At 41.2% G+C, this 15215-nt stretch overlaps 1 protein-coding gene across 1 annotated transcript in view; it reads left to right on the top strand.

Annotated features, from left to right (window-relative positions):
- Positions 1-15215, top strand: part of MCF2 (MCF.2 cell line derived transforming sequence) — a 145439-nt gene that overhangs the window by 97535 nt on the left and 32689 nt on the right. The window contains exons 10-15 of the mRNA XM_069074165.1: positions 590-709; positions 1169-1360; positions 5419-5610; positions 6647-6818; positions 14376-14461; positions 14878-14966. Coding sequence (XP_068930266.1) covers positions 590-709; positions 1169-1360; positions 5419-5610; positions 6647-6818; positions 14376-14461; positions 14878-14966 — 851 coding nt within the window. The remainder of the gene's footprint in view (positions 1-589; positions 710-1168; positions 1361-5418; positions 5611-6646; positions 6819-14375; positions 14462-14877; positions 14967-15215) is intronic.

Genomic DNA, 15215 nt, shown 5'->3' with positions numbered 1-15215 from the left:
GTTATCCTGCTTGAGCTTAGGGAGCAGAAAAAGGAAAATGGGGGAAAGTTCTAGGGAAGCTATTTCGAACAGCAGAGCTCTCTTTAAATGTGATCCACTGACAGCATCATATGCTCTTTTTCTCTTCCTGCCTTATCGGTGCTTATTCATATCAGTGCTGTCATCTGTCAGGACAGGGAGTGTCTCCATTTAAACAGTTTTTATAAGCCCAGTCACATCTAATGGGATTCTGACATGGAGTTGGGAAGAACCAGGTTTGAATCCAGACTTTGACATTTACAAAGTGGGTGACCCTGAACAGGTGATATCATCTCTCAAAGCCTCAGATGCTTCATCGATGCAAATGGGTGTATTAATACCTCCCTCAGAGGCTAATTGGGAGGATCACAGGAGATATGAATATATAGAAAGGACTGTCAAAATGGCTTCTATTATATTATTATGGTTGTGCTTGTAAAACCTTTCTTCCTTTTGGGCATGTTTTTCCTTCTTGATATTTACAAGATCATATTTTCTAGGAGACTTAACTAGAAAGGAAAGTACCTTTTAATTTGTACATGTCAGCCAACTCTTTCCTCCATACCTTTAGCTTAAGGATGCCATTGAATTCTTAATGAACCAGCATGCCACCATACCCAGTACTGGAGACAACGTGGTAGATGTGAAGCAAAGGCTCACAGAGTTGGGGACCTTGGATGAGATGGCTAAGGTAAAGTTATGTCTTCAGCTCCTAACCCTTACCCTCCTGCTAGTGAAATGGAATAAATGTTTGGGGTGGGACTAAGCAGGTATTTTTTTCTCCTAGCGCACTTCAACAGAATTATCTAGCTCCACCTTCTGTCCAGCCACAGAAGGATTGTTGATTTTTATGACCTTGTTGGATATGGGGGAAATGGCCAATTGGGAATGGAGCTACAACAGGAAGCAGCCATGTAGGAGTGGAATGGACTGTTTCCTCTAGTGGGCACCAGCTGTGCCAAATATATCTGTGAAAGTGATCCTAATAAAGAGCAACCTTCTAAGCTTGGGTGCTTGGTAAGGATGGACAATGGGTCAATGTTACCCCAGGTGTTCCATTTCCTTGATGGTAGCATGATGCCAGGGGAAAGAATGCTGACCACAGTTGACTACTGGGGCTTGAGAATTATTGCTTCTTACTCTACCCCAGGAGCTGATTGGGAAGGCCCAGCTCCAGATATTGCATGGGCACCAGCTTGCAGCCAATCACCATTATGCCGTTGACTTAATTTGCCAGAGGTGCAATGAGTTAAGACACCAAACAGATGTCTTGTCCGAAGAGCTGAAAGCCAAAGAGAAGAAGCTTACCAAGACCTTAGAGCTCCAGAATCGGCTACGCCAGGTAGTGAGCATTCTGAGAAATTGGGTCATCTCTGAGAGCAAGCTCATTCACCCTTGTGAACTCAACTCTGTCCTATGTGCCAGTAACTCACAAAGGTGCAAAGTGAATGCATGAATGGAATGGAAAATTATTTATTAAGTGATTACTGTGTGCCAAACAGTGGGACTAGAAATACAAAAGCAAAGATAGTCTCTGCCCTTAAGGCATTTACATCCTAATTGGAGGGAGATACCACATCCTTCTAGATTCCTTATGTGACATGTCTACCTTGTTGTCTCACAGGTAGCTCAACGGAATGTATCTAAAACCAAGTTCATTATCATGAATTCTAGAATATGAGAATCAGAAGAAATGTCAGAGACCACCTAGTCCAACTCCAGCTCAGATAGCAAAGGGCCTTGAGTCCATGCCACATGAGGATCCATTGTAGGAACTGTGAATAATTAGCCTAGAGAAGAGAAGATATAGGGAATGCAGATGATAGCTGTCTTTATGGTTCCAAAGGGTTGTAGAAATAGCTTTAGAGAATAGAGACCCCTGGGAGCCATCTGCTCCAATCTCCTCATTTTATGGATGAGGAGACTGTGGCCTCCTCCATACATGGTCAAGAATCCTTTCTACTATGTACCCCACCAAGTGGTCATCCAGACTCTACTTGAAGATCTCTAGTTAGGGGAAACTCTCCACTTCCCAATGTAGCCCATTGCACTTTGGGACAACTTTACTTTTCGGGCATTTTCCCTGATACCAAGCTTGGATCTGTCCCTCTATAACTTGAATTCATTGCAAGTTACTCTGGGGCCAAGAAGAACGATTCCTTTTCTGGACAAAATTTCCCTAGTTGCTTCAAAGAATCCTCACGTACCATGATCTGAAGTCCTTTCACTAGCCTAGTTGCCCTTCTTTGAACGCTCTGCTGCTTAGCCTGTGACATCCAGAACCCAATGTAATACTCCACACATGGTTACATCAGGACAAAATGCAGCAGGACCTTTACCCCTTACTCCTGGATGTTCTGTCCTTCTGAATGCAATCTCTCGTCGAATTATCAGTCTACCAAAACCTTTTCAAAGATCTTTTTCGGGACTACAATTTATCCATGACTCTCCCATCTTCTCCTCCAACATTGTTTTTTTGACCTCAGGTGTATAACTTTGCATTGATTCTTTTTATTTCACATTATTAATCAATTAATCAGTACACAATTGATTGATTATTAGATTCATCTCATCATTACAGTCTGTTGAGATTGTTTTACACGTGTTCTCTATCATTCATCGTGGTGGTTATCTTACCCAGCTTTGTCTCAACTGAAAATCTGATGCGTTTGCCATGGATGCCTCCATCCAATTTATTGGTTAAAAAATATTAATCCACATGGGACCCTGCCCAGACAACTGGGGGCACTCCACTTCACTGGAGACCTCTTTCCAAGCCAACCAATGGGTCCTTTTTGCATCTACTCATTCAGTTAGTTCTGAAACCACCCAACTATATTCCTTTCTAGCTAACATTGCTCCATTTTGTCCACAAAGCAGCAGGAGATACTTTATCAGACGCTTTGATGAAATATAGACCGACTGTATCTACAGCCTTCTCCAGATCTACTAGTATGGCAGCCTGGGTACCAGAGGAAATGTGGTTAGTCTGGCATGACCTGTTCACGAAGCCTTGCTAGCTCAAGGTGTTCACTGCTTCCCTTTCTTCTTGTTTGCTGACCATCTCTAATAAAACACCACAAGTTGAAGTCAATCTCACTAGCTTATAGTTTGCAGAATTAAATCTTGCATTTTTGAGAAAATCTGTGCAATATTTGTCCTTCTTTTAGCTCTGAAACCTTTCTCTGCAGTCTCTCTGTTGTCTCTTTCAATACCCCGGAACGTGGTTGAGAGCTTCCAATCCCCCTAGTCCAAATGGCTTTCTAGTCCCTGGGATCCTAATGATAACAAGAATAAAAATAATTTATATTTATACAGGGCTTTAGGTTTTCCAACAGCTCTCCATACAATTGACTCTGTGAGGTTTTTCTAACCTCTTTGAGATCTGCCCTCCCCAAAAGGACAATGCATCGCAGTCTGGAATCATCTTTCCGATCCTACTGGATCACAAATCCTAAAATGAAGTGATCACCTGCTCTGCACTGCCCCCTCTGACCCCATCCCCAATTTTCCATCATTTCTCCTTTAGCAGCCAGTTTCTTTTTGTGGGAATCTAGTCCAGAACAGCAATTCCCCTTATTGCTTCCTTCACCTTTTGAAGGATGAAATGATCATTAAGGCAAGCCAAGAAATGATTATCTAACTCCTTTTGGCAGAGGGAGGACTCCAGCAGATGTTCAAATAATTGAAGGCCCTCATCACCACTATATCATGCCTCTTTGCCAGTCTTGTGATCTGTTGCTGCTTTCTGTCTGTGTGGTTTGTATTACTTAGGACAATGTCACTTTTATTTCTTTCTCTTTTGTTCTTCTCCCAAATGCTCCCCCACCATCAGGCTTCCCCTCTCCTGGAGCCTGGATTTCCACATATAAATATGTTTTCTTAATATTTGATGTCCACTTCCTTCCCCAAACTCCAATTCTGCTCCTCCATCTTGTTCCTTTTGTGCATCCCAAGTCTCTTTCTCCCTTAAGATCATCCCTCCTTCTGATTTCACTATGTCTACCTGTGGTTCCATTGTTGACCTCGATTTCTATTTTTGTCACTGGTATTTTATTGATTATATTGTCCAATCTGCTTTTCTTTCCTTCCCATGAAAGCATCCTGAAGACTGCTACCACGTAGATCCCGTCATGCCAGACCTCAGCTCAGAAGTCGTCCCTATTGTCCACTGAGTAGAATTCAGGTTACTCTCCATGCCATTCAAAACTCTCCTCACTCTTGCCTCACCCAATCTTGCTAGCCTTTTCTCCTATTTCTCCCCTTCATAATGCTTCTCTCCAGCTAAACTGGATAGCACTTTGCTCCTAGGACAGGTCTTGGATTCTCAAAATCTGGTCTTCGCTCACACTGGCTGCTGTACCTGAAATGTCCTCTCTCTGCTCTTGGATTGTTGAATTCACAGCTCTCTTTAAATCACAGGTGAAATATAAACACCCTACATTATATCTTCCTCAATCGCCCTCATGATAAAGCCCTTCCCCCAGTACCCCATGTATTATGTCATTTCACGCTCTTTAACAAGAATGAGAGGCAATACGGTATATAATAGTGTAAATACTCAGTAATCATTCTTTTCTTGTGGGCTGTACAAAAAACAAAAAGTGGGTCATAGTTTTTTGATCCTTGGTATAGCTCTGGGTATCAGGATGATCTGGGTTCAAGTGCTGTCTCTGTACTGGCTGTGTTACCCTGGGCAAGTCACTCAACTTCTAGGCCAGCATCTAGGACTCTTAAGTGCCTGCATTGGTAGAGGAAGTCTCCTGTACCGGTGAGATCACAGGTCCAGTCACTAACAATGATAACCACTAGCATTTATATAGGACTTTAAGGTTTAAGTAGTGCTTTCCGTTAGTTCTCATTGATCATCATCCAATATTATATATCTTAGCTATTTGTATTGCAGCTCTAGCCTGTAAGCTACATGAAGGGAGGGACCATGCCTTATCTAAACTTTGTGTCTCCCTTCTGCACCTTGTGAACAAGAGGGACTTGACCAATAGATTTTGTTATTGAAAACCAAGGCGTTTAGAATCCCATTCACTGCCTGGTGGGTTTGGTCCCCATTTTCCCAGTGATCAATAGGCACAGTCCCTCCAGGGGGCGCTGCTGCAGTGCTAGCCATTATCCATGAACCAGCTCACCAAGAGCTTTGTAAGTTCTGAGGCTGAATCTAGTCCTGGGAAGCCTTCATTCCTGTCTTCTATCGCTTTGCATCATTTACATAAAGACTTGGCTTTTTTTTTTTTTTTTGGCCAGGTGTCTTTTATTTCCATTATTGATTTAAGTAAAATATGCGACACGGAGCAGAAATGTGGAACAGATGCCATTGCCGTGTTCATTTTCCTTATTGCCTTAATGGATGGATATGTTCAATCTTGCTTCGCTTCTCCCTGCCAGGCTCTCCTGTGCTGTGATGAGGGGGCCTATCTCCTTGCTAATCAGCCGATGGATAAATGCCAGGCAAAAGAAGGTGCTCAGAGAGCTCTTTATGACATCGAGAAGTTCCTTGATGTGACTCTCCCCAATTTAAAGTATGATCCTCGTGTCCTACAGCGGGAATTTGAGGTCATTTTGACTCCCGAACTCAAGGTATGGTATGTGCAGTCAGAAAGGGCACTGGCCAGGCTGCTCCGAGGCTGCCTTCTTCAGTAGGATCATCACTGTGGAGCTCAAAGGGACCTGGAGACCATGAAGCCTGCTCCCTCCATTTTACAAATGAGGAAACTGAGGCCCAGAGAGATTGAAGTGACTTGCCCAAGGTCACACATAGGCTCATAAACATAATTAGAGAAAATGATCTTCAGAGGAGAGAGGGCGATGGAGCCTTTTGGTTCTGAGAGGTGTGTCAGGGCCAAGCAGGCTATACTCCAAATTAGAGACAAAAGTATCTGTGACTCAGCTGCCACTGAGGCCCAAATGTGGGCAGCTGACTTCTTTCCTAGTAGGGACTGAAGCTGTTGAATTTGAGCTACTCTGGAGAGGAGTCAGGCCAGGACAAAAAGAAAGAAAGCTTTTCTCCCTTTGGTGACTGACGATTGAGCTTGGGCAGGGCTGTTGTATGTACACTTCAGAGCTCGAATTGCTGCTGGTTTTTGACAATTCCATAAACTGACCTAGAACCAGAAGGGGTGTCAGAGGCCATCTAGTCCACTTCTGCCCCTCATTTTATGGATTAGGAAACTGAGGTTCAGGTAGTTTATATACTCAGGGCCTTGATCTTACTTGGAAAGGAGTCAGCTGCTCACATTGAAGAGGTACATTGACTTTTCCAGACTGGGAAGGGAAGACTTGTGTGTTTTCTCTGAAATTAAGGGCTAAGACTTCTCTGACAAGCCTATTCTGCCTCTCGCTGAGTCTGCACCAGCCTTCTCAGGGTCACTGGCTCCCTCTCGGAGGTGTTAGAGTTGTGGCTTTGTAGCCATGACGAGGCTTTACTACATTAATCTGCTTTACATTACTTTCCTCAAGGTTTCCGACTTGACATATCTTAAGCCCTCAATTGAAATTCCTCCTTTTGGTGCGTGCTGTTCTGTTCTCTGGGGAGGCAATAGAGTTTGGGGGGCCTTCGTTTCGCTGATGATTTCCATCCAGTCCTTGATCCGGCATCTCATTTTGCGCTCTGCAGGCTCAGATTCAGGTTGTCCAAGTCAAGCTGGAAAGCATTCGCAGCATGTTCCATAACCGGCAGGCTTGTTTCAAGAAGCTGGCAGATAGGCATTCCCGGCCCATGCAACTTGTGACGCCCCGGCCCGAACACGCAGGCAGATCCAAATCGACGCTGTTCTCACCCAAACACGGTAAAATGGCCTGTCCTCTGCTTATTACTACCTCTTGCTAACTTCTTAGCACAGATGCCTTTTTCCCCTTCTAAAAATGTTTCTGTGATTCATTCATTCATTCTCTGATCCTGAACCATGGAACTCCTCAATTTTTGTTTAAATAGTTGTCTATTCAATTCAGTCCATCTCAAACATGTGTTAAGCAACTGCTCTGAGCTGGGTCCTCTGCTAGTCAGTCCCTCCCCCAACGAGCCAGCATTCTGCTAGATGATCATGACATGTAAACAAGCAAGTGAATACCAAGTGTATATACAATCATTGGAATATCAGATTTGCAGATGCCACAACGTGGGGAGGCATAGCTAACACACGGGACGATTGAGTCAGGAGCAAATAGAACTTGATAAGCTAGTATGTTAGGGTAACTGTGATAAGCAGACATTCAATATGAATAAATAGGGTCTTAAACATCAGTTCCAAAAATCAAGTTTATAAGTACAAGATGGGAGAGGTACAGTTAGACAGTAGTTTGCCAGAAAAAGATCTGGAGGTTATAGTGGACTGTAAACTGTCAAAAATAAAAGCAAATGGTCTTTAGGGATGCCTTATGAGAGACCTAGATTCCAGGAATAAGGAGGTGATAGCTTTTGTGCAATATGGCCCTTCCCTTAGACTAAAAAATCCAGAGAGTTTACTGGAATGAAGAGTGTTTGAAAGTGAACAACATGTTATCACATCACAAAGATTGCAAGGCTGTCATTGATCAGAAACTGATCGATAATTGGGCTAGTCCCTAATGGCTATATAGTGCCTCAGAGTTTATAAAGTATGGTCACATCCAGTCACATCTGCTCTTTCCAGCAGAGCCCAGTGAATTGGACACACTTTTTTTATGTTTTCCAACTGAAACTGAGGTCCGAGGTCACATGGAGCCTGGAGCAGCAACCTAGGTCATATGACTCCTAGTTCAAGGGTCTATCTACTACAAAGATTTCCTGCTACCAAATCTCAAGGCCTGGGCTTGGCAAATGAGCCTATAAATAAGTTTATTAGTCCATGGCCATGTTAACCTGAGATCTTTTAGCTCCCTTAGCCCTCTCCACCCCTTTTCTACCCCTCCACCTGCTAGAAAGCACCAAGGGAGTAAAATAGACTGGGATTCTTTACTTCACCTGGCAAAAAAAGCACCCCCCCCCACCAAAAAACCTGTTCTGTGGTTTGTACAGGCTGCTTGGAAGCTGTTGGCATCACTGATGCCAGCACAAGAGATGTCTGATAAATGCTGCTGGTAATTGAATTGGCTGGCTTGTCTCAGCAGCTTCATACTCTAGGAAGGATTTGGTTGGACTTGAGTGACAGAGCTTTTGAACTCCCATTTTCTGTCCTTTGTTTTTGCAGTTGAGATGTAACCTTTTCAATTCTGAGGCCCTTGTAAAACTGGTGGAGACCAGCCTTGGACTCTGTCTCTCTCTGTCTGTCTCTGTCTCTTTGTCTCACTCTGTCTCTTTCTCTGTCTCTCTTACTCTCACTTTCTCTGTGTCTCTGTCTTTATCTGTCACTCTCTATCTCTTTCTGTCTCTGTCTCTCAGATTTTGCCTTCCTGAAGTTCCTCCCTCAGCTTTGGGAAATAGCCCTTGGTCATTTGGCCTTCTTTTTTCTTGCTCTTTAAACTTTGTCGATCTTATTTTTATAATAGTGTGCTTGAATTAATTAGAATTTTTAATCCCTACCTAGGATCTTAGGGTAGTTTTTTCATAATTGAACAAAGCTTTCCTGAATTTTGCTGGCAATGGTGCTGTCCTACCTCCACCTCTCCACCCCCTGCCCCACTCCGATGTAGCTTTTCTTTGTTAGCAATTAGTTAACTTAGGAAAAGTTTCCATAGAAAGTAACTCAGGCCCCTAACATGAAGCTCTTACACTATCTAGCAATGGTGGTCTGACTGACACCTCAAAAATTATATCTAGTGGAGTAAAATAAAAGAGTTAAAGGAAGTCATTTATTTATTCTTTTGAGCTATCTATCACTTGCAAAGTAGAATGTGAGGAGGTCTCTGTTTTTATGGAGGTGACAGTCTAGGAGGGGAGTTTGGAATCACAGAATTTCTGTGCCATCGGATGGCCTCAACAGCTGTCCAGTACAAACTCTACCCCCAACAGAATTCAGGGAGCAATTGTAAAATGCTTACTTGGTACAAGGCACCATGACAGTCACTTGGGATACAGACAGATATGAAAACATGTTTTCCTCAAGGAGTTCCTATTTTCGTGGGAGGAACTGTGGGTGGAGAGGAGAACAACTTTTATTGCATCTTACAAGAGCTGTTCTTTTTTATGACGGGGGTGGATGGTCATAGAGATAAGGTTAACACAAATTCAAAGGAGGCCATTGAGGCATCTTTTTAAAAAAATGCAGAGAGGTAAGCCTAGAACTATGCCCAGAAAAGCAGGACACCTCTGAAAGCTATAAATTGAAAGGATTATATATATTTTTAAAAAGTAAACTATATATAATAGAAACAGGCAACTTCATGTGTTCTTTTTTTGTTCTATGTTTTGCAGAAATGTCCATTATTCGAGTGTTTGTTAAGTTCAGAATAAACATAGATTAAAAAAAAAAAGAAACAACATGTATACCAGTTAGGAAATGTAAAATTCGTCCACAATAAAGAGTAATTTGAGTGTTACCTCAGACTGGGAGAGGCTATGCAGGGCTTCTTAAACTTTTTCCACTCGTGACCCCTTCAGTGCTTCTTAAACTGTGGGGTCACTAAAAGTACCCACAGTCACACAGCCAGCATTTGTCAGAGGCAGAATTTAAATCCATGTCCTTTTGCTTCTAAGTTCAACACAGTGTCCACAAGGCTAGGCTTTCTCTTAAGAAGTAAAAAAGGGAATATATCTCAAGTGTTAAGAGAACCAGAAATCTAGAACTCAGCCTTAACTGGGGTAGGATGGAAGAAGCAGTGCATGTATTTGCTTTGATTAAAGGTAACAACCTCCAATGTCTACTACAAAGGATCGGTTGATGGAATACATATTGCACTTTTATAAATGATTTTCCCCATTATTATTTGTGCTTGCAATCAAAGGACTCCCATGTTCTACACACCAGCCATGCTGACTTCCTGTTTTTTAAATCAAGTTCAGACTGGCAATATAACAGTGTACTACATAATGTTTCTTTCTAATTAAGCAATGGACAAGAATGGTCCATATTATAACAGCAGGGGGAAAAACTCAGATTCTGCCTTTTTGGCCAAGGAGACCCTCAGCTCACTATAGGCTCTGTTCAGAAATCATTGGTAGGTAAAGGAACTGGGTAAAACCCTTGAGATAATGGTGACATGACATGGGAGTTAGGGCTCCCATTTGGAGCTGTCCCTATCCTTCCATAGCTCAGCTCAAAGGCTTCCTTATCCATGAAGCCATCTTTGATTCTACCTTTTATCATACTTGATTTTCATGACCCCCCACTGCAACCTATTCATATAGAATAATTTGCATTAGGATTATTTGTCTCAACATCTTATGTCTCCCGCTTAACTGTAATTTCCTTGAGAGTAGGGACTCTGTCTTAATGTGGCTTCATATTGCCTTCAGTGGCTAGCACATTTTGAGGGGACTAGACTTGTGATTTAATTAGTGTAGGGAACTTTCAGTGAAGAAACCCCCCTTTACCAATGAAAATTGATCCCTGTTCTGGAAGCTTAGAGACTTGCCTAGGGCCACCAAGAGTTAAAGTGACTTGTCTAGGGTCACACAGCCAATATGTGTCAGAGTGGGATTTGAACTCATTTCTTCTTTATTCTAAGGCCAACGACTCTCTATCCACTATTCCAGGTGAAATCTCATTTTAGATTTTAAATAACTATTTATTAATAAATTAACTACATGATCATTTTATATGTTGCTTATTCCCTTCATAGTTGATATTCAGAAACTTAACAAAAGTCCTCTGGTACTTTTTCTTTTTTTCTCTCTAGAGTAAAAAAATGGTAGAATTGCTTCTTTATGCTAAACTAGTGAGATTTTTAAAAAATACTGTCAATAAGCAGCATGATGTAGTAGGATTTTTAAGGACATTAAGATTAAAAAGAAATTTCTCTCCCAAATAGCACTCTTGATTCTGGACAGTAGATGAACAGCACTTTTAGTATGCCATGTAATCTTCTTGGAAGTCATGTGACTAAGAGAGATGAATTAGGTTTAAAACTTAGGTCAGTTTGTGTGGCTCCAAAGGGAATGTCGGCAGTTTGACTATCTTCTTCCCATTGATGATATATTGGCCATTTGTGGCTCACGTTGCTTCAAGAAAGACCTATGTGGCTGGCAACTACGTGACAAGAAAGGTCAGCGTGGCAGGAGGAATGTTAGCAAAAAAAAATCTGTCTCAGGTTTGAAGTAGGACAGTACTTTAACACTTTGATGGATCTGGGATGTTGTCCATGTGGGTACCCCTCTGGTATAGACTGTAGCATATTCATACCTTTTCATCCTGTGCAATTCTTCTCCATGATCTCCTAAACTCCTCCTTCCCCAAGGTTCTCCCCAACAGGCTTTCTTTTAGGTCATAATATTTTGTATATACTAATGTCATAAGTGGGTCATCCAACTTGCTACCCCTGCCATAATTGGCCCACCTCCTTTGTTACTCAAGCATGTCCTCAAATGGTTCTTTTTTTGGCCCACTAGTTGTGCACGAGCCATTTTTAGCCATGTGTTACAGCCTGTTTACACACACTGTATGATTCTCCATGGTCTGTTAGGCCATTCTAATAATAAAATATTCTTGTGCTTAATATACTTAACCACAAGGGTCATTCTAGTGGGAGAAGGGAAGAGGTGTTATCTTATCTTGTATCTCCTTTTCCATTTGGCCAAGTCTACTTTTTAAGCAGTTGTTTTCTTTTTCTAAACTGTTGACTTTTTTTCTTAATTCTCTTGCTTCACTCTCATTTCTTTTCCCAGTTTTTCTTCTGCCTCTCTTACATGATTTTTAAGATCCTTTTTGAGCTCTTCCATGAGTTCTTTCTGGACTTGAGACCACTTCATGTTTTTCTTTGCGGTTTTGCCCATAGGTGTTTTGACATTGTTGTCCTTTTCTGAGTTTGTGTCTTGATCTTCCCTGTCGCTATAATAAATGAGGACTATTTAAGGAGTTCTGGGCAAGGTTAAGCAATGTCTACACAAAACCACAGAGAGTCAATTGATTCAACCAATTCAACATAAACAACCCCAAATCCCAAACGTAATAAATCAGTTGATTTGGGGTTGTTTGGCATCAGATGAAATATATTTACATTGAATTTTGGAAGCATCTTTCCAGTGAGGGTGGTCATGAATAGAGGTAAATATAGTTTGAGTCCATCTTGCTTTACACAATAGAAGAGTTCCTAAAAGAATGTATATGCATTAGATCTCTGTCCCTGGAACCATTTGTAGCATATTGGTAAAGAATCATACTTAAAGCTAATAATTATTCTCTAATTTGTCTTTGTTGTACTTTTGAATCTGTCTGTTGGGTTTTCATAGAGCAAGGCCCATTTACACTCCCTGAGGAAATTAGTTTTTATTACAAGTAAGTATAACCTTCTTTAAATAAAGAGAATAAAAGTGATTTGGTGTAATAGAGTATGTGGCTTAGAATTAGGAAGCCCTAGGTTCAAATTCTACCTTTGACACTTATTAGCTTGTGTAGTCCTAGGCAAGAAAATCAGTCTGTCAACAAATGTTTATTAAGTGGCGAAAACAATCCTGCCTCTCTAGGAGTTCATATTCTAAGGGAGGAAATGATATGTAAACAACTGTTTACAAATAAGATACATCTAGGTTAAATTGGAGATATTCTCAGAGGGAAGGTACTAACATTAAGGAGGGCCTGGAAAAGCCTCTTAAAGAAGGGATAGAATTTTAGCTGAGACTTGAAGGAAACCAGGAAAGTAAGAAGTTGGAAGAAAGAGAACATTTTGGGCATGGAAGGATGGCCAATAAAAGGTGTGGAGTTGGGGGATGGAGTTATTTATGCAAAAAACAGCAAGAAAGTCAGTGATTCTGGATCATAGAGTATGTGGAGGGGATGAAAGTATTAGAAGACTGGAGAGGTAGGAAGACACTGGATTGGGAAGGGCTTCAGAAGCCAAAAAGAGGATTTTCTATTTGATTCTGGACATAATAGGGAGCTACTGAAGTTTATTGACTAGGCGAGTGACATGTTCAGACTTGCCCTTCAGAAAGATTTCTTTTGCAGGTAAGTAGAGGATGAACTGGAGTGGGGAGAGACTGCCTGGGAATTTGCAGTAGTTGAGACACAAAAGGATGAGGGCCTATACCTGGATGGCAGCTCTGTCGGAAAAGAGAAGGGGACATATATGAGAGCTGTTGTAAAGGTAGAAATAACAGGATGTGGAAACTTACTGGATGAATGAGAGTGAGGAGTCAAGGGTAACACCCTAGATTGGAAACCTGGATTCCTTGGAAAATAGTGGTGCTTAAGACAGTAATAGAGAAGTTCAGAAGCTGGGAAAATTTTCAGGGGGAAAGATAATGAGTTTAGTTTTGCACATGACAAGTTTAAAATGTCCATAGGACTTCTGTTTGAGATATTGAATAGGCAATGGGATGTCCAACTCTTCAGTGCATGAAGAGTTCTGAAAATCATCTTCATGAAGATGATGAATCCATGGGAGCTGATGAGATCGCCAAATGAGATAAGATGGAGGGTTAATACAACTATCATGTAATTGTCTAGGATGGATGTGCTTGGTTATGGATGGGTTGTGATCTGTGTTGTAGAGGGAACTCATACTGTGAATCCAAAATGCTGATGAAATCACAGATCCTTTACATATTCATTCAGCTAATGGGACACAATGGAAAGAATGCTATGCTTAGAGTTGGGAGACCTTGGTTCAAATTCCACCTCAGATGCTTATTAGTCTTATGACCTTGGGGACCTCACTTAATATCTGTGGACCTCAGACAATTCCTTAGGATCTTTCTGCACTGGAAGAAACCCCAGAAACTTTACCTTTTTATGAAAATCGAAATAGTTGTGTAGAGAGTACAACCATTCCATTGTTTCCCATTTGTTTTTAAGGACCCAAATTTGTTCTTTCCCTGAGTATTAGCATAACACTTATACCTGGGAATTGGAAACTTCTAGAATCCAGCCTTAGCTGGTCTAGCTGCTGGCCATTTGGGGGCGTTTGTTCTGACTATTTAAGCTCCCTGCCTTTGCAAATCGTTCTTAAGACGGTCCTAATAGTAGTGGAAGCCTTTCTGCAGGTTGAGATTGTGTGAGGGTGATTACTGATTGTTCAGCATTTTTAAAGGCCTCTAAGATATTGTACTATTATTGTGTGAAATTGACACCTTTCTACAGCTTGCCAGAAAGTTCACATAGCCTGCAAGTTTCTGATTCCCTACAGGATCAAATCCAAATCTTAACAATTCCTCTTCACCTCACTGTTCTGAGTATTATCTTTGAAGCAGGATTAATGGAATATATACATATTTCAGTATTCATACTGAAGTCAAATGAATGATTCTCACATTTTCTTTATTTTTATTGAAGGGATGGACTTTAATTCTCCTTTGAAATTCTCCTTTGATCTCCCTATTTCTGGGAAGAAGTCAAGAAAAAATCAGAATGCACCAAAAGTAAGAATCGTTGCTAATACATTTTATAGCCAAGAGTTTCAATCTTATCTCTGGCACTTACTGCCTGACTGATTGTGGGCAAGTCATTTAACTATCTCTGAACTGTAAGTGACTTTCTCTCATTATAGAAGGTTCATTATCAGCATCAAGGGGAAAGGGAGGTCACAAAGTGGACGTTCTGAGTTTGACTGTGGTAGCACAGGTTATTAGTTTGCCAATCTTGAACATGGATGGCTTCATGAAGTTACAGACTGTTGATATTTTATGACTTATGTTTAGGCAGAAAGGTCATTAAAATGAATGTTACTGTCTCAGACTAAGACCTAAAATGAAATGAGTGGTGTGACTGTGATTCTTCAGTTAGTAAGCTGCTTTTGCTTTAAAGCTGATTTGTATTACTTTTAAATGTCTTCCAGATTGAAGTGATGCATGATTATGAAGAAAAGAGGAATTCTGCACAGTGCCTTATTTCAGAGAATGAAGACAGCTTGAATGTGATTAGAAGGTATCATCCCCTGTGCCCTGCCCCTCCCTCCCAACCCTTCCTTTTGATTCATACCTATTTTAATAGGTAGAAGTTATTTGGAGGTTGGGAGACAATATGATGTAATGGAAAGACCACTGAATTGGTAGTCAGAAAACCTAGGTTTGAATCATATCTTGGTTATGTATTTCCCATAGGATCTTGGGAATTCTCTGTTAAATTTGGAGAGAGAGAGAGAGAGAGAGAGAGAGAGAGAGAGAGAGAGAGAGA

The sequence above is a fragment of the Petaurus breviceps genome, unplaced genomic scaffold (assembly GCF_028583685.1).
Source record: "Petaurus breviceps papuanus isolate PSGF00001 unplaced genomic scaffold, PetGlider_PUasm1.0 90881, whole genome shotgun sequence".
In the NCBI taxonomy this organism is placed as follows: Eukaryota; Metazoa; Chordata; class Mammalia; order Diprotodontia; family Petauridae; genus Petaurus; species Petaurus breviceps.
Note: the sequence above shows the minus strand (reverse complement) of the source record. Positions and strands in the feature narration are given on the sequence as shown.